Below are 19,911 nucleotides of genomic sequence, written 5' to 3'. Positions count from 1 at the left end.
ACAGCCCCCCTGACACCGACCAATCCGGACCCACCCTCCCCGTGACGTCACTCTGCCTCCTCCTCCCCGCGGAGGGCGGAAGTGTCTTCTAGGAGGTCACGTGGTGTGCCAGTGCTTGGCCTTACTGACTGTTTCCTGACATGCTGCTGTGATCACCATTCAGCAGGATGGAGAGTAAGTGACCACACATGGCATAGTGTACTGCTGCTGGAGGGCATGCTGGGAGTTGTAGTTCCACAGCACCTATACAGCATCAGGTTGTTTACATTGACACAGGCCCTTTGCTGATACAGTAATAATAACTATGATTGGTATCTAGAGTGTGTTACTAGTGTATGACTATGGTGTCACGTTGGTTGTATGATGCTTCCATAGTCATTTTGTCAGCTGATGTCTGTTTTGTATATTTTGCATTGTTGGAACACATTATACTAGATTTCCCAGCTCCTGGCTTTGCAGATACATTAGTTGTGTGTGCCTAAATGTTGATACAAAATTAAAAATAACCTCTCAATATTGTGTTTTATTTTAATTGTCTACAGGTAAAAGCCCAGGATTTGTTACCCCTAAGAAGACGGCATTAACCGGCAGTGCTAGGAAAATCAAAGACAATGTTGCGGATTGGCACAACCTGATGCTGAAATGGGAGACTTGTAATGACACGGCGTTCAGTGCTGCGAGCAAGATCGTCAATCTTAAAATAAGTACCCTGTAAGTGTTGTGTGTGGTGGTCCCTCGCAGGTCCCAAGTTTCCACTGAAGTTTGTGCGATATCTTCCTCGTAGGCGCACAGACAGCATTGCTCAGTAGTTTGCTATATATTGTAGCTGAGTGTGTAATACCCTTACAGCGCTACATAAACCACTTCTGCAAATCAGTGAGTTGCAACCTAACACCTAGGTATAGATAACAGATAGAAAAAATGTATAAATCACCTTTTTGCGCTATGGTTTCCCAAACAAGACAAAATTGAGTAGATATTGGGAAAAAAGAATAAATAAATAAAATAAAAAATAAAAAAATAACGAGTATACTTATTGTTATTGATGTGAAATTCGATTCCCTTCAGATGATCATACACAAGTTTTCACGTTGGCAATCAGACCATATAGAAAAAAAGAGAAATATATAATAGTGTAACACTGTAGAATACAAATAATATGTATCTCTGAGTCCAAATGATATATAGAATATCCAATCCTATTGTTGCCTTCAATCAATATTTCACCACTCATTACTCCGCGGTATGAATATGTATGTTTTTTTAAATAAATGTTTTTAACTACAACCTAAAAGGTATACCTCTTTCTTCCATATATTTACTGAGAAATTTCGGAGAAGAAAGGAGGAGTGGAGACTAATATTCTGAAGTGCCAATTTTAAAGAATCTACATTGTAAGTAGATTGGATTGTGGGACATCCCACATCATACATCAACTTGGAAAAATAACTTTGTTACCTATGGTGAAATATTGATTGAAGGCAACAATAGGATTGGATATTCTATATATCATTTGGACTCAGAGATACATATTATTTGTATTCTACAGTGTTACACTATTATATATTTCTCTTTTTTTCTATATGGTCTGATTGCCAACGTGAAAACTTGTGTATGATCATCTGAAGGGAATCGAATTTCACATCAATAACAATAAGTATACTCGTTATTTTTTTATTTTTTATTTTATTTATTTATTCTTTTTTCCCAATATCTACTCAATTTTGTCTTGTTTGGGAAACCATAGCGCAAAAAGGTGATTTATACATTTTTTCTATATATTGTAGCTGTGTTATGACAAATCCAACCAGTGAAATGTTACGTATCAAGTCATTCAAGAGCCTGGATAAAAAAAATTATATAGCAAAGAATCTTGTGCCATTTGGTTGGCAAATAACCACATATACACACAATAGCGCGGTCATCTGCCAATCAGATTTTGGGAAGCGCTTATCAAAGCAGATTCCATTTCTGTTAAGGTCCATGGTGCCTTAATAGTCAACAATTCTAATATTTTGCCCATTGTGTTGACTCAGTTGTTTGGGTACACTCACAATTAAGGGTGACTAAATTTGGCCCATAAAATCGGAATTTTGTTGATCCAGAAAAAGGCAATACAAAACTACTTATTTTTCCAAAATTCTGACTCCTAATGTTCCCAAATTAACAGGACAGTTGGGTAGGAGATTGATATAATAGTTTTAACTTATTTGGAACAAAAATGAAGACATGGCCTCCTGGTGTCCCGGAATTTACGTGGCCTTCATGATCAGTTTCCTGCCTAGCGGGGTTAGTAGAATGGACAAGTGCCGGATTCCTGTGATGGACGATACAGAATGCAGATAATGTTCACATTAATCAGACAATGCTGGATAATATCAAGATGTGGAGGCAGTTTCCACGGGGGCCAAAATTATTTGCACTTTAATTTTTCTAATGAGATAAATACACTGTTTGGGACAATAAATGATAAAACTGTAACTGACTACATTGGTTTTCAGATACTGAGGCTGTATGTACAAGGTTCTGCCACGTTGTCTTTCAACTTGACCCCAACACATAAATATAGTTTCTGTGGGCAGCACAGTGGCTTAGTGGTTAGCACTTCTGCTTTACAGCAGTGGGGTCATGAGTTCGATACCCGACCATGGCCTTATCTGTGAGGCGTTTGTATGTTCTCCCCCTGTTTCCTCTGGGTGCTCCGGTTTCCTCCCACACTCCAAAAACATACTGGTAGGTTAATTGGCTGCTAACAAATTAGTGTGTGTGTGTTTAGATTGCAAACCCCAATGGGGCAGGGACTGATGTGAGTGAGTTCTCTGTACAGCGCTGCGGAATTAGTGGCGCTATATAAATGATGATGATGTCTGTGAGCTACGTGTTAAAGTGACGGTACACAGCTCTATCCCGCCCCACTCTAAAAAAAAACCTATCATTTGGCCGTAGCCAAATCTGAAGGATCCAGCTCTACTGCGATCAAAGATCACTGGCCGTCCAGATTTAACTTCTGACCCGTTTGTTATCTGTTAGATCTCAATCAGATGTTGATTGGCATTAGAAGTGTTTTAATGCCCACACTCACTGTGATTACAAGGGCATCGTACCTAAAACGGCCCAATCACTCATTATAAACACTGTGTGTACGGGACTCTAGACCAGCTAATCAGCGCAGTTATGTGTGCCTTGTGTCGGAGTAGATTGCCTGCATGAGATTAAAAAGCACCAGAATCCTGAAACATAAATTGTTCTGTTCCAGATTTTCTTTATTAATTTTATGTTATCTGCTGTCTTTGGTCTATGGCTCAGGAAAGTTTCTTTGGTTCTTGCAGTTGAGAGATTGAAGAAAATATTGGATACTTCTCTTGCAAGTATTTGGACGCACTTCACACATAATAACAATTATTTATTTTTTAGATCATACGAGAAAATGTTATTAGATCACACTTTACCCAGTAATGAGAATGCTGACAAGAATAAAGAAGAACTCGAAAGATTATGCTCAGAATTGCTGGATCTATTGGAGAATATGGTCGGTACAATGTTTATTATACTCATCTTTCATATTAGTTCAGTTCTCAGAATCCCCCTTGTAATATTGCTGGTTTTTTTTCTCTTTCAAATCCCTCTTTAGAAACAAATACAAATGAAGATGGAAAAATTGTCCTCTACATTTAAAGGGGTTTGTGAACTGGAAGCTTTTCAGTGCAGCGGCAAAGATTCTAGACCCGTTCTCTTTCATACATGGCCCACAACCCACTTTTGTGAGTGACTTACTTATAATGTAATATTTTTGTTAATGTTCTGCATAATTAAACTTAATAAAGTTGAGATGTTAATATTTGTTAACCGTTATGTCCGGCGCTTTGAGCACTTGAGCTCTGAAGACGCTGCACACAATGTTTTTCGGAGCTTAATCACTCGTGTATGATGGGAAGAGCAATTTCCTTTCAGTTTAACCTGTCGCAAAAGCAGCGATTGAGGGAGATGAACAGGAGCTGAAGAAGTGTTAGTGATCCAAGTGTTTCATTTATATATATATATATATTTTTAGTTTTTATGAATAAAGCGCTGCGGAATTAGTGGTGTTCTATAAATAGCTGATAATGATAAAGTAAATTAATGCCTTATGTTGTGGCATCACAGTGGCCTAGTGGTTAGCACTTCTGCCTCACAGTACTGGGGTCATGAGTTCAATTCCCGACCATGGCCTTATCTGTGTGGGTTTCCTCCCATACTCCAAAAACATACTAGTAGGTTAATTCGGCTGCTATCAAAATTGACCCTAGTCTGTCTATGTGTTAGGGAATGTAGATTGTAAGCTCCAATAGGGCAGGGACTGATGTGAATGAGTTCTCTGTACAGCGCTGCAGAATTAGTGGCGCTATATAAATAGATGATGATGATGATGATTATGTTAAAATGTCTATGACATCCAATCACGTGACATTTAGAGTTTGAATTACAAGGATGTTAGAAAAACATTTGTTAAAACATAGACCGAACATTGTACTTTAGCCTCGCCTTAAAAGCATTAGAAGCACCTTCATTTAACGTGGGTGAATGCGCCCATAGAACGCCATTGTACTTTACCAAGCTCTAACACGTACATCATTTTTTGGGGACTATTGGCATCATATCTCATTTAATAGGCTTTGAGAATATGATTTGAACACTGACATCTGGTCTGTGTATGAGGATTGAATTAGATTGAGCTGAAAATGACTGATAAGAGAATAGCAGTCTTGCAAATCTAGTTAAAACATCGCCAGTTATTCCAAAGTGTGGAGATTTAACATGTACTTGTGAAGGTTAGTAGCTGCTTATAGAAGACCACTTGTATTTTAAATTTGTGGTCCTTTAAATGATGTCACAAACAAACTATTTCTATAATGACATAGTAAGCAAGAATTGTTTAATACAAGAACATAGGGGATAGTGTCTGAGGAACACTCCGTCCACCTTAAGCAGTAGACCAGTATTATATGAATGGTAATTGGTGCGGAATGCCCGTTATTTGGTTACAGACTCTTAATTTTGCAGCTCGCAAACAAAAAGAAATTACTTTCTGCATTGTTATATTTTGCAGATGAAACCTCTGTAAAGATGTCAGAAATGTACAAGAAAGAAATCTCCCTGAAGAGCGTGATTGTGGGGGAGATAGCGCACACCTCGGACCAGGAGCTGCTCCTGGTCTATCTATCCTGCTGGTTGTATCAGCCCTACGTGGACAACTCTATCAAAGTCCTGCTGGAGAGCATGTTGCTGGAGACAGGACACCGTCCCCTGTAGGGACATTAACATCGGTGACTGTACCCCGGCACGGTTCTTCAGGGAGCGAGGAGGCACCCGACTAGGATATAGTGATCCTCTGCAGAGGACTGAGATCGCCGAACTGGTTACCGCGGTAGTCCTCCGAGGGCAGTTGTACGGTACAGGGGAACCATTACTGCTGTAGCAAATATTGTCCTATGTGTCTACCAAATGCAGCATTTCAGGAAGTGTGGGTTAAACATGTGATGGCACAACAGGCCTGCCCCTCACAGTTATACTGTGGGACACACTAGTGTTGCTGGAAGAGTGAATCTATTATGTGAAGTTTGTTTCAGTTTATGATAGAGATATCAGCTGCCCGAATAAAAAGCTTGCCCATGACATTATCAGTACCATTCAGTCTTCTTGTCCCACTGGGGGTAGGTTTCGATGGTTTGCCTGGCTCTGGGTAGATTTACTAAAAAAAAAAAATTGTTTTAAGTGGAAGTGTTGCCCATAGATTCAATGGGCAATCCCAAGTCTAGCCATCGTTTATCTAGAATCTGATTGGTTGTTATGGCCAACACTTCCACTTTTCCTTTTTAGACACATTAGTAAGTCTACCCCTTGGAATTTTACCCTGTAATTCTGGATTATTTAATACCCCACCAGGTCTCATCCTTATCTGCTAAATAAAAGCATTATGCCTAAAACAGTCCCACATAGAGTTCATCTTGTTGTGGTCCAAGGTAATGGCAGTGAGGTGCCCCTAAACCAGCTTCTCAAACACGTTATTAAAAAAACAATGGTATTAGAAAGTTTATACCAAGAATAAATCTGTTCTGCAACAAAGGCTCCTTAATGACTGCTCACTCCCATAACCCAAGGTAGTCGTTATGAATAGTTGTCGAGAGAGCAGAGATCGAGTTCACAAGGGTTCTTAACGGTGCGATGTTGGTGGACCTTTGGGTGAGAGTACAAGAGACACACACAGTCTGCCCAGGTAGGACGTGGAAAGTGGTGTGTCTATATTCCGGAGTCCTTGGCTGTAGAGACAGAACCTGCCGAATTAATGTCAGTGTTATGCAGTAAGCAGTTATCTTGTGCAATACTTCCTTATTCACCGTTATGCAGGACAAGACATAGGCTCGTTTAATGAAAAGCTAATGTTTATTTCAGAAAAACATACAATTTCATTGTGCAGCAAATGGCAGTCACATTGTATCTACATGGCAAGGCCTGTACAATCTCCATCAAGTGGTACGGAAAACATGGTTAGTCGTAGGGTATGGGTAGGATTAGCAATCATTAAGACTTCGATATACATGCTTTAAAATCATTTTGTGTAGTGGAACGGTTCAGGTAGGAGGGGGATGCACGGTAGAAAGATCTACACAAACCTGTAATAATGATGAATAAAGATTCAGGAGTTGTTCTGGAAAATCAAAGAACTTTTCAGGATCTTTAAAAATCACAGCAGATAGTTTGGTACCAGGCGTATCTCTAGGCACCATGTATACCTGTATTAAGTACTGTGGGACTGTCATATATGCTGTAATTGTCCATTTTCCTACTTTGGCCTATTGAGCGCAATATGCAAGTGGCAAAAAACACTCTATACACTGCATAACCAACACTCACGCCCATCACATATACAGCAAGCAAGCAGCTAATTTGTGGGCTGGACCAAACATACAAGAATACAGCCTAGCGGCTCACTAGATACTAGTGCGCTATCTGTTCCACCTACAAATCTGCAAAGATTGCCAAATGGTTATCTGCGACTTCACGAGTGATATACCAGCTTTTCTTTGAAATAGTTAAGGACCATCATCAGTTACCATATACCAGCAAGGTTTCTAAATTCTACTCCAACCGGCCAGTTTTAAACGCAAGGCATATAAGGCTTCTCAATAAGACGAAACAGCAGCAAAGCTTGTAGGTGGTTTAAATTGGCAACTGGGCTGAGAGAATACAGGTACATAGAGGCGTTGGGGGCGTTCAGATTATTCCCTTCTTTCCAAGTGTACGTTGCTGGATCAGACAAGGCACTATTAGCGTGATGGTATGATAACGACATACACAATCGTGTAGTCCTCACCCAACCAGTTACCCTCCCGGCCATCGTCCGATATATCTCGATCGGATATCGATTTGGTGCCAAATGCAAAATCGGTGAGTACAAGTATCTTTACACAGTAAGTATTCATCATTTTAAAAAAGCAAGGTTGCCGAGGGATTGGATGAGAAAGCAGAATAGGGTTAAAATGTTCAAAATGATGCGTTCACTTTTAAGAAGGTATTAGCAATTTCACTTTTCCAAGCAATGGGAGTGGAACAGTAAAGAACAGTGTTACACCTCTACCCACTCCTGGGGGGAAACAAAAAAACATTGCCATCCTCCCTTTATAAATAAAGTTCTGTCTTCTCAATGAGCATCACACCTAACTGAATAATTGGCAAATGTACCCGTGTTGTGGTTACTGTATGGTGTTGCCGATGTCTGTACCATTGGTTCTCTCCCAGGACAAAATAGTGCACGTGCGGAAACTTCTATTCTGAAAGTCTATGGAACTAAATGTCTTCCCTCTAATTGGTAAAAAATAAAACTCTCATAGAAACAAATTTACAAATAAGTTATACATTGCAATTTAGAAGAATATATAGGAAATATCCTAATTTATTTTATATATTTATAAAAAAACAAAAAACACAAGCGTAATGATCATCTCAAAGCGAGACGAATATATTCACTTCATTTACATCTCAACAAGTGCTACCACTGTGTCTAAGTGCGTGTTTGTGGACTCTGTGTTGTCGAAGATGACAACGGCTTCGTCTGTAATGGTTTCTTCCGCGCTGTCGATGAAGACCAGCTCGTGTTCATGGTTTAAGTCATAAGCTGCGCTGCACTCATCAGCACCGAGATTTTCTGTACAGAAAGTGGCTGAAGGAGAGACAAGAGACTGTCCCACCTCCGGGGGGAGGTGTGAGGTTTCGCTGTACGTCTCCTCTGCCGAATCTGATGGCTCAACAGTGGGGAAAGTTTTTACAAGAGTTTCCATCGGTTCAGGCTCAGCCATCTGTGGACAGTGACCTGAGCTGAAAGACGATGCACTGCAGTCAGATGGCGGCGCTGGGTTAGCCGATTCGTCTTTGCCCAAATCAGAAGAGAGCTCTGATACAACTGTTCCCTCCTTCACGTCCTCGTGGGTAGCTGGAGTTTGAAAACCACTCAAGGTGTCCTCTGGAAGCTCACATAATATATTATAGGAGTCGTCACACGATTGGACAGTACTTAGAGTAGATGTTTCCAAGGGTCTTTGTTTTGTCTCACAAGGAACAGGTTCCGATTGGGTCGGTGGCTGAAGACTCTCTGTATCTCCATCCACTTGTTCGGGCTGTATGGCTTCAGCGTTCTGCTCTGCGGCATTAGAACCAGGGTCATTTCCAGATGATTCCTCTGGATTGTCACCCTGGGATCCGTGACCTATATATCATAAATAATAATTGGAGTCTCAAAACGGTCAACGTCAGCACACAACTGGTCATGATTTCAGTCTGCCATAAACAGTTCTCAGAGTGTCATTAACAAACCAAACCATGTACTAGTATTATACAACAGCTCACTGCACTGCTAGCCACAGTCCCCCAAGACCAGTCTACTAGAGGGACAGACGATGCTTGCATTAGTAAGGACTACAGAATAGCCGTGGGTAAATATCCACATTTCCCACCAGTCTGCCCTGAATCACCTCTTGCAAGCTAATACAGACTGAGAACATTTAAAGCTCAACCAAGCTGGTCAGTGTACGTTCTTGTTACACAAGCTCAGATGAGATACTGAGATTTTAACCAATTCTTAAGCATTTTTGTAGTCACTCGTTATCCACATTGAGGATAAATTGGCACGTGCCTGGAGTAACACCGCTAGAAGGTAAAGTATGTTGATGTAGACGGAGAGTCGTCTTATCAACCTTACTGGATGTTTAACTGTACATGTATGTAATGTGTGGTCTCTGTCACTATACTGCTATAAAAGTAGGAATTATTCCTTGTAGATATATGGAGCAAGTTTGGTTTTAGTGCTATCGGCCACCACAGGGAGTTACGACGTGATATTTAAGTAATAGGGATTGTACCTTTCAAAAGACATCTGTGGCTCAGTCTGTCTTGCTTTAGTGTTTGTTTGCATTATTGCCTATGTTTTGTAGCTATATTGCATAGTATGTTTAGCCAGCTCTTAAAGTCAGTCATTCTCCCCGATTCGTAGAGAAGGTATATAGATAGATACATATGTATATATAGGTTTGTAAGTTTATCTTAAATTCACAAAAGAAATTTGCCTTTGGAGGCACTATTATAGTCATATATAACTCTGGGGTCAATTCAATTATGACTGATGGTTCTGTATTTGCCTCACAAATTGTAAGCAATTACCATGCGTGGTAAAATATGCTAAAGTCGGCTTATTTTTGCGCGCACCCCTAAGAGCTGCGAACAACGTCTTGTTTATATAGTGACTGTATTTTGCAGGTTATTGATTGGGGTTTAGTAACTTCTTATTGAAAATACACTTTGTTTTATTCTTTAGCGAGGAAACAACAAGAATACAAACATTGCACAACTTATAGGATGTTTCCCAATTAGTTTTGTGCCTTCTATCAGTGAGAAGTGGGGAGGGGGAAAAGGACGAGATTCTTATCTTTAAATTCTAACTATTAAATATGTAATAGTTCAGTATTAATTAGTATATTTCACTTAAGTTTAAGAAATTAAGAAGGACATTTGAAGGAATATATCCATAATTTAGTAAAGTTATCAGTGATTATCAAAGATGTTCATGATAGATTGTTAGTATGGTTGATTCAATGTAAATCAAATTGTAATTTCTTAAATATTTCTTTGATATCATCAGGAGGATGTTATAACACACTAACGGCATTTTTAATAACCCGATATAACGGAGAAATGAGGACGTTTATATTTCTCAGCTAAAAAGAAAGATAGCAATATATATTTCTCTCTAATCCTCTCCTTATCATTCAGTGACAGTATTCTAGCTTAGCCTTGATTGTAGAGTGACCTGCATTTTGTAGTTAATGTAAGTTACTCAGTATTATTGGTGAAGAGATCCACATTTATGAGGCAATTACGTAATAGTTCAATATTAATTACAATATTTCACTTTTCATCTAATTTAGGAGCCACCTTACCCTCCTCCCTGAGTTCTGCTTCACAGACGCCCGGAGTGATCTCACTGGCTCTGGGTTCAGCCGATGTGTCCAATCTGAATCTCTTTGATGGTGGCATCGTCTCTGCACCTGAACACTAACACAGAAGATCACGATTACAAATGAACCTGTAAACGTCAGCTATAACCACATAGGAAGTGATGACTTATGAAGCAGACTTACCTCATTCTCTGCCTCCGAATCTTTTTCCTGCTTCTCGGTTACTAAAGGGGCGACAGGACAGACATTTATAATGTCTTCCGGGATGCCCAGTGACTCTGCCACCTAGAGGGTATAATGCACAGGGCATGGATTGGTAAAGTGCTCATCTAAAAAAAAAACACATTGTATTCTCCCAGTCATGTAAATCACCGTCTCTAGATCAGATTACATGCACGCCGGCTCACCTTGCTATCGGTTACGTCAAGAGTCCCCTTCTCCGTGCTAAGAGCCATGTTACTGACGTATTCTTGTGCTAAGGCTTTGACCATTAAATGCAAGTTCTCAAACTCTTTATAAACATGTGGAAACAGAGGCTGGTCTGGGTGATCTTGTTTAACCTGTAAAACAAAATAGAAGGGTGTACATGTATAAAAATAAAAAAATATAGCTTAAAATGCAGTTTATTATTTGTGCTCAATCGATTCAACTAGTCCGCAAATCAAATTGGCCTGGAGCGGCAGATTCTCCTGCTCCGCACACCCGTGATCTAACCTGTCAAAGTTCCTCCCTGTAAGCTGCTCATTAGCATAAATGGGAATTCATGTGGGAGGGACCTTGTTGCTGTGAACAGGGTCACCCAGGTAGGAGAGGGAACCGCCTGTTCAGGACGATGCATTGGGGAACCCACTGAAACAGAGCACAGGTAGTTCAAATTTGATAATTTGCTGTGAATAACTAATAAATACATAATAACTTATACATAAATGCGGTCCATTTTAATGTTTGAGACAGACAGTAGCGTGCTACTAGGAGCTTATAAAGGTGCTTCAGAAAATCAGATAACTTGTGTCATGAGGCCGATCCAAACTGGATTATTCAACATTAAATCACTGCTGAAACTTGATAATGACTCCAGGTAATGGGCCTATATGATGCAATCATTAGGAGGTCAGTTGCTTTCCTACTGCACAAATTTTTTTAACCCGCTCTCAACCATAATTACCCATGTGGCAGCTGTAGATGTAAATGGGTGTTAAATAATATATTCTTAAGATGTTGTGGTAGATGATGGCCAGCACTATATTACATCATGATTTTGCTAGGACAGCTTTGTGGATTGCTGGATGTTGCCACATTTCTGAAAATGTCTGTCCCCCACATAATAAAACCGCTTGAAAACTTCTGTAACGCTCAAGGAGAGAGAGGAAGATCACATATGGAAAGAAATTAATAAATGGCTGTGAGTCAATCTGGCCCCTTCATGCGGTCCCTATTCTCCTGCAGCTCTTGCGGTACAGTATCTGTCCAGCAGAGGTCCTCGTCACATTGGGTAAAAGGATCATCTGTTCAAACTGCTTTGCTGAACGTATTTCTGTCCCCCGCTCTATCCGAAACTTACAAGCAACTTTATTAAAAATTGTCCTAACAGCAGAGGTGGTTAACGTAGGATGAGAAAACGTCTCTAAATCGTCCATCAGTGGAGATTACGCTGGACAGACTTCAGAGAAAAGCAACAACACACTATGGAACTTTCAAAAGTGTGAATAGATTTGGAGAGTATTTAAAAGGTTGGTACAGTGTCAGATGACAGAACCCACACAATACTCAGGGAATTAATGTACCGTTACACACAGGAGGAGTAACGCTTACTGTAGTCCTGCTTACATATATGCGGGCGCAACAAGTCATGTTTGTCTGTGAGAAACGAATCAGCCAAATAAATTAACTCATCTGTGCATGATTAAATAAACCCTCACAACATGACCTGTCGGGGGTTCTCGAGAAACCCTGTGCTAGATAATCCATAGCTATGGCTGTAATATGGACCACACCCCTGTACACTATCTATACTAGAGGGAGAATGAGCCGGCTGCAAAGAGGTGATAAGATAAACACAACGCTGGTTCCTAGGAAATGAAGCAACATAAGGGATTTTCCCCTAACAAAAAAAAAAAAAATGTTCTATATTTTTTATTTTTGCTTCAGAGCTACAACAGATCTGGGGGTAAATGTATTAAGCTCCGGGTTCTTCAACACCCGCGAGTCCGGCGTTTAAATTTAAAGCGGCGCTGCCTTGTAAAGGGAAACTTCCCTTTACAAGGCAGCGCCGCTTTAAATTTAAACGCCGAAGACGTTGAACTTGCGGGTGTTGAAGAACCCGGAGCTTAATACATTTACCCCCTGCTGTATTAATTGCCAATCTATATGCGGATTCATTGCACTTATACAAAAAACTGGACCACAAAATATTTGTTCTGGGTGAACCCAATGAGAGCAGACGACCATTGAATGTGGAGGGCATTGGATGAGAAAGGTTTTGAAGAAGCAAATTAATTGTCATTAAGTGTAGTTTTTCCATTTTTTATTATAATACATTAAAATAAGGGACGTATTCACCTCCCGTATCCAAAAAGTACAAACCTTTATTAGTAAAAAGTCATAGACTGAAAAGAGTTTGGCAAAACTTGGTGCAACTTGTCCTTTTAAATCTGCATAACTGCACTGTTCAATCATCTACAAAAAAAAACAACATTTTATTATCATCAATACACAAATAAAGTACCGCTGTACATTTAACTTATCGTAATATATTTTGTATCTATCATGCACTTATATGACTTCTAGGTCTATATCACATATATTTGATATTTTAGAACTTATATAAATATATTCATACCTCTTTTACCGTCGGTTCCACCGGTCCAGCGGCCAATATTTTTCGGGGACGTCCGAACCTCCTGCCTGACATCTGCCGACGTCCCCGACGTGCGGTTGGCAATGGTACAAACTCAAAACCATCTCGGGCCAAGGTGGGGTTGAGAGGATCGTCCAGCAGCCTCTTTCTAGGTCTCGGGACCGGCTTCTGAGATCACATGTTAGACAAAGTACATATGATAAACAAATGAGGGTGTGGAATATAGAAGCTTCAGCATCAAACGGTCAACAAGAAAGCACAGCCACAACACTAACCAATCTTCAAATGTTTATTTCTGAATTTAAAGTTAGCGTAATGTCTGCATTCACAAGTTCATGTCTACACACCGCAAGTATGAGGACCAACAAACGTGAACCCAAGAACAGCGAGTGCTAAACATAGAGAAATTCAGTTTACACTGGTGAATGTGTAATTGCTGGGAACCAAAACAAGTGATTCTAGGCTGTAAGACTGCTGTGCATGGGAAGTAATGTCCTTTCCTCATACACTTCCTCCTGAAACCACAGCAACGTCATCACCAGTGCATTAATGGAAGGACAACTCTTGGAAGACCCCGAGAGTTGCTCTCCGCACTCTACCACTATTGTTAGAAAAACATTTGCTTAGATGTCAGTGTCACACAAGCTCATCTTTTACTTGTTTTTTTTTTGTTTGTTTAAAAACATCTACATCTAACAATGACATTCTGTGTAATCTGGAATAAAGTACACCTATTTGGTATCCCTATAAACCTTACAGTATGTAATAAATATATATATATATATGGTTATGCCAACAAGGCCCTTTTCCTTATTTTGTAAGATATAATTATAAAATAACCAAACAGAACAGTTTGTTCAGAATACAAACAGTCTGCTAACGCAACATGTTGTAGCCTGCAATATACTTCTGGATAAAGTAATACATCTGGTCATATGGGACACACCTGGTGGGTGGCAAAATTATTCAATATTTTTTTGCTTCTTTTTTTAGGCTCTCAGCCCCTACCTCCTGGATTGTAGTTACTAGTAAGTGCAACGTAAGCCGTTTCACGTAATGAAGTGTTCTCTAGGAAGCTTGTATGATAACTGAACCAGACACCGTACATCATCATCATCACCATTTATTTATATAGCGCCACTAATTCCGCAGCGCTGTACAGAGAACTCATGATAAAATCTCACAACACAGGTTCCTTAAACCAAAGCACAGTATCAGAGGCAACATTTTTTTTTCTAGCATTATATATAAATTGGACTTCCCTCCTATGTATACGGATGCCACTGACTTTACAAGACCAACAAGTATTTCTGGAACAACAATACAGATGCTAGAATCATACAATGTGGATGCAGCAGGACAGGAGCCCATGAGGTCAGCACACCACGTGTAATTACTCATAGCACCATGCAAACACCTCCATACAACCTTGGTAGACGCATTATTTTGCAGACTTCCAGGTGTCTAAACACGACCATGATGACCTCAAATATACAATACCCACAGCGTATTAAAGCAGACAACAATGTGAATGGACAGCCTACCCACTCATCAATACTGCTACAGCCCAAATAGCATCTGACACCACCGTGCAGAGGCAAAGGGTGGGGCTTACCTTCTTTTCAGTGGGGAAGGATTGTCCGGCCACACCAGCATCTCCGTTTTTCCTGCCATCAGAAACGAATGGAGACTCCAGCTGCCCATGACTGGGGTAAAGTCTGTAGTGACGGGACAAACCTCCTTTCCCCATATAGGACTTCTCACACGTCTGACATTGGAAGAGAGTGTTTTTCACAGTGTAGGGTTGCAAGTGACAAGGAGCGCTCTCCTTTTTGCTGCCCCCCTCTTCCTCTTCTGTGCTCAGTTCCGAGTAATCTTCTGAATCTGAAGAACTGCCCTGTATCATATCCCCCACTTTGAGAAACTTGTAATCTTTTGCCTTGTGCTTCGGAGGGCGGGAGATGCGACCAGAGCGGGTTTTTATTTTCACAGACTTTTTGCGTTTCTGACCTTTCTTCTGCGTTTTCTCAGCTGTGCACAAGGAGTGGCTGCCATTCTGGGGGTGGGCGGCACAGGTTCTCTCCTCGTCTAGAGGTTCGAAGAGTCTTTGGTTCCTGTTGGTGTCTTGGGTTTTGGCTTTTGCCGAAGCCAACTGAGCCTGTCGGATGAGAACTTGGAAGGGAGACTCCAACGAGGAAGGACTGACAAGAAACTGTTGTGCTGAATCAGACAGAGGTTTGATTTGGACAATCTGAGCACCCAAAAGACTGGAATTAGCAGAGTTCATATTGGAAAGGTCAGACGTATTCTCTCCGATCCCATCATCGAGCGCATCTGTGCTGTTCTTTGACGGTAGGCCGGGCACTTGAACACGAATGGATTTCAACTGCTGTAAAACAGACATTTTGGACACAAGTCATTCCTGTTTCATCAAACAAAACAAAAATGCAAATATACTGTGTTTATTTTTGCAAACTCTTTATCTCTAGGGAGGAATTCAATTAGCCAAAAAGTGTCTCCGGAACGTTCGAAATATATTTTGTGGTGGAGATTTGACAGAAATCTCTGCTCATTCTTCCTCGCAGCTCTGCAAAATGAGCGGAGATATCTACCGTAATTGCCGGCAATGAATGCGGTGCGGTGTCCTCAAGCCACATCGCCGTCAACTGAAACTGAACTAAAACTATATCTCAACCTAAACTAGCGTGGTGAGATCAAGAAGATAAAATACCCCCCCCCCCCCCCCAACCCCAATCTGGCTGCAATGGTCCCATCGCCAGCAGTTTGAGAAAAGCACAAACTGAAAGGACGAGAACTCCTATTTGCACCATTCCAGGTATCATAGCACCCTCTGGATAGGAAGAGCACAGAGAAGATTTAGGGATTTTATCGACCTCGCCGAACTGCGCCATAAACTAGAAATTTATGATTATGTGATTATCTTCTAAGATATTATTGAGGGTCACTGCAACTTCTTATAGAAATTACTTACTGATCAATGCTACATACTTTTTTTAATCCGAGAGAAACTAAACTCAACAAAAGGAGTCACTTTAAAATTGAATGCAAGTGAAAACGAAAAACAGGTATTTTATACTAAAGACATCTACACATGGCTCCCAAACATAACGTAAGCAAATGGCTTGTGATCTCTCTGTGTGTGTGTGCGTGCGTAAAATATATATCTGTCTGTATCTCTATACACACACATGCCGTGAGATGCTTTCACTGTGCGTAAATTTCACCATTTCCTGCAGCACTAAAACATTACCGCTCAGTAAACCATAATGGAGATTTATGGGAACATCCGTCAAGGCACTAAGTACATAGTGCACTCAGCATTTCATACAAGTGACTCAAAGCTCTTCTGAAGAGCGGTCAATTTAAAGAAAATTGTACAAGTTTCTCTGCAGAAATGTTTCACAAAGAGCTGCAACATTGTTCCAACCAAGTTAAAAAGAAAACGAAAAACACAACAACGAATAATAATTTTAGCTTCTTTTGTAGTAAACAGGAAAGGAGGAGATGAGAGCTCTATCTTATTCAAAACACAGCAGGTGAGATATTCATCACAAAATATTATTTCATCGCTAGGAGGCAAAATGAGCCAACGACTCCTCAGTTTACAACTAGCCCAACAAGAGAAGGAAGGGGGGAACAAACAAAAAAACAAACACTTCTAGGTGAAGGATTTCACATTAAAGTACAAGACTCCTTTTATTTCTTCCCAGTCTGTATCCCCTACTACCATGTCAATGAATAAACAGCTGCCTGAAGGACCCTCTCTCACCAAAAGGTGGGCTCTGCAGACGATTCCACTTTGTAAAGATTTTAAAAAGTATGAAAACCAGGGGGTCAATCTGCAAATCTGGTCCAACACCATCCATGGCCCCATCCTAGGAAAAACAATGACTATAAAAGCTGGAAGCAGAACCAGCTAGTCTTGGAAAAAACAGGGCAGAAACCTTGGCTTACAGTACCCACACAGCAACTAAAATTGTTATTCAATTTCTTATCAAGATTTCCCCTCTACCGATACATTTCAGGGGCCACATAGATACTTTTTAACCTTCAAAAGTGCCACATGTTACCTTTAATCTCAGTAACAAATTAAAACAGTACATCAAAGATTAAAAACAGTCACCCATCAGCGGAAGGCTCGGAGGGGTGGTCCATCAAGGGACAGGGTCAAATTAACTCTTTCATACCACTGTATGTCATTTATTTGTGTCATGATACAGTCAATGTACAGCGCTGTGTAATAGGTCAGCTGTTTGAAAATTAGATAATTTAAAAAAAAATTATCTCCAAGTCCCTCCTGAACTCATTACCCTTATATATTACAGTGTATTCATCATATCCTCTCCTCTGTGCTGTACACGTACGGCTCTTGAACTTCTGACATGCAGCCCATGCATCATTTTAGTATCCCTTCTGATTTAATTTTCTATTTTATTAATGTTGTTTTGGAGATAGGCCTGAGAAGTACACACAGTTTAAGGTGTTACCAGTGACCTATGAGGTAATATAATGTTCCTCTTCCTGCTATGATTATCTCTCTATATACAACCAAGTATTCTGCTGGCTGTTCCAAATGCTTTCTTACGCTGGCTACCTACTGGTGTTAGGAATACACCAGTGACACCATAGGGCAGATTCAATTCTTGGTGACGTGCGGCCGAACATCACTGTTATGTTTGGCAGTAACCTACGTGGCAATTTTTCCTGCGTTCCGCTATGGCGGGCTAGGCAAAATCTGCCAAGTTACATTACTTCAGACTACCCCAGCGACCATTGTGGTGGTACATTGCCAAGATCTGTGTCACACAATACCCTACCTACACCTTTTTACACACTTTTACTAGAGCTAGTAAAAGCTTGATCTTTAACAAGTGGCTTTTTCTCCATAACATCTGAAACTAACTACAAGGTTCCTTTCCTTCATTCTGCTTTCAGATGTGTGTAAACCATTTGCAATATTTAACATTTCGGTGTATAAAACAATCTCTCTTTCCAGCACTGCAATAATTATAGGACTATGAGCAAATATTAACTACAATAAGGGGGAGATTCAATTCTAAACAAAACTGTGCAAGATGTTTTCGGAACAGTCATGAGCCACCCCAAATTTTTTTTTTTGCCACAGAAATATCCATTATTATTATTATCTTTGACTTATAAGGTGCCACAAAGGGCCCGCAGCACCGTACATTACATATACAGAAAACAGAAAACAGAACCAAGACACAACATGATACACAAATATATACAAACACAGGTGACAGGGTAAAGCAAATCAGGTTATATCTGACAGATAGTGAACGGGATGGTAGAAATCAGCAAGAAGGCCGAAGATTAATAAAACAGGGAAGACAGGGCTAGCGAAGCAGGCCAAGAGGTACAGAGGGTGAAGGAACAGTAGAAGGAGCACACAAGGAAAGAGGGCCCTGCTCATGAGAACTAACAACCTTTAGGAAAAAGAAGGGGGAGACACATTTTGGTTTGAGCCCCATAGAGGTGTGAGCAAACATGAGCAGATATTTTAACCACAAATTGTAAAAACACACAGCCAACTGAATTCCCCGCCTAGACATGGGAGTTCAAAGATCAAATGTAGTAATGTCCTGTGAGGCTACTTCTAATTTAGCCTAGTATGCCATCTGCATGTGTGGAACTACAAGTCTCAGCGTGCCCAGACAAGCTGCCTCTGACATATGCATCATATTACTGGTATTATTCAGAATACAGAGATGAGGTACTCATATAAAAGGGATATTGCTGTCTCCCATACATACAGGGCACAGGCCTGGGGTTACCTTTTGGCTGAGGAGCCTGGTGACCGAGCTGGAGTCCCCCTGTATTAGGGCCACATGGTGGGCCACAGTCCTCAGCTGCTGGGATGCCTCCCTCAGCACAGGGGTGGAGAGCTTCAGGGCCCCCTGGCTCCCAGGTGGTTGTCTTGGGGGCAGAGGTCGGGTCTCCTGGGTGATCTCGGTCTCTTCCGCCATGCTGATCCCGGGCTGGTCCCCTAGGCCTCCCCCAGTCTCCTCAGCCAGGCCGCCCCCAGTCATCAGGCTGACCTGGGTCCGCACGGTCTCCTCGGCCAGGCTGCCCCCAGGCACCAGGCTGCCGTCGGGCTGCACGTAGAAGACGGTGTCGGTCTGTGCGATGCTCTGCAGGAAATCCGAGGTGATGCCACCCCCGGCGCCCTCCTGCACCACCATCACCTGCCCAGGGTCACCCTCTTCGCCCACCACCACCTGCACGTACTCTCCCAGGGGCTCGGGGCCGCTGACTGCGCTCACCGCCGCCGCCATTTTGCCGGGGCAGCTCAGCGCCGCCATCTTGTCGGAGGTTTTAATGACGCACCGTTACCCGCCGCACAAAGTCCTCCGTTCCCTCTGCCCGCCGCTCCCCGGCCACACGCCGCACCTGCTGAGACGGAGGCAGTCACGTTTCTAGTGACGGGACCTCCCCCCCTCGGCCGCGGAAGGTCAAGAATTAGGGGGTGGTGGAGGGAGGCGCTGTACGGCGAGCGCGGAGGGACAATCCCCGCAACGCGTTCTGCCT

The 19,911-nt window shown here is 41.4% G+C and overlaps 2 protein-coding genes across 2 annotated transcripts; one reads left to right on the top strand and one right to left on the bottom strand.

Annotated features, from left to right (window-relative positions):
- The first annotated feature begins 69 nt into the window (after window positions 1–69).
- CINP (cyclin dependent kinase 2 interacting protein) lies at window positions 70–5,652 on the top strand. Its single transcript, XM_075191869.1, has 5 exons — window positions 70–174; window positions 543–711; window positions 3,415–3,529; window positions 3,632–3,761; window positions 5,087–5,652. The coding sequence occupies exons 1-5, from the start codon at window positions 168–170 to the stop codon at window positions 5,287–5,289; spliced, it is 624 nt and encodes a 207-aa protein (XP_075047970.1). The 5' UTR covers window positions 70–167; the 3' UTR covers window positions 5,290–5,652.
- Window positions 5,653–6,409: 757 nt separating this feature from the next.
- Window positions 6,410–19,860, bottom strand: ZNF839 (zinc finger protein 839). Its single transcript, XM_075192935.1, has 8 exons — window positions 19,158–19,860; window positions 14,957–15,730; window positions 13,324–13,509; window positions 13,068–13,160; window positions 10,892–11,044; window positions 10,668–10,769; window positions 10,467–10,581; window positions 6,410–8,740 (listed from the first exon to the last, which is right to left on the bottom strand). The coding sequence occupies exons 1-8, from the start codon at window positions 19,683–19,685 to the stop codon at window positions 8,010–8,012; spliced, it is 2,682 nt and encodes an 893-aa protein (XP_075049036.1). The 5' UTR covers window positions 19,686–19,860; the 3' UTR covers window positions 6,410–8,009.
- Window positions 19,861–19,911: the final 51 nt, after the last annotated feature.

The sequence above is a fragment of the Mixophyes fleayi genome, chromosome 12 (genome assembly GCF_038048845.1).
Source record: "Mixophyes fleayi isolate aMixFle1 chromosome 12, aMixFle1.hap1, whole genome shotgun sequence".
NCBI lineage: Eukaryota > Metazoa > Chordata > Amphibia > Anura > Limnodynastidae > Mixophyes > Mixophyes fleayi.
This window is presented reverse-complemented; position numbering and strand designations above follow the sequence as displayed.

What these genes read in the sequence shown, in the direction of transcription:
- ZNF839 (XM_075192935.1), bottom strand. Translation starts at nt 19,685, where the DNA reads ATGGCGGCGCTGAGCTGCCCCGGCAAAATGGCGGCGGCGGTGAGCGCA. An exon ending in ATGACTTTTTACTAATAAAG is followed by an intron (nt 11,045 to 13,067) that starts GTTTGTACTTTT and finishes TTTGTTTTACAG; the next exon opens with GTTAAACAAGATCACCCAGA. An exon ending in ATTCGGAGGCAGAGAATGAG is followed by an intron (nt 10,582 to 10,667) that starts GTAAGTCTGCTT and finishes CTTCTGTGTTAG; the next exon opens with TGTTCAGGTGCAGAGACGAT.
- CINP (XM_075191869.1), top strand. An exon ending in TGGATCTATTGGAGAATATG is followed by an intron (nt 3,530 to 3,631) that starts GTCGGTACAATG and finishes ATCCCTCTTTAG; the next exon opens with AAACAAATACAAATGAAGAT. An exon ending in ATGGCCCACAACCCACTTTT is followed by an intron (nt 3,762 to 5,086) that starts GTGAGTGACTTA and finishes TATATTTTGCAG; the next exon opens with ATGAAACCTCTGTAAAGATG.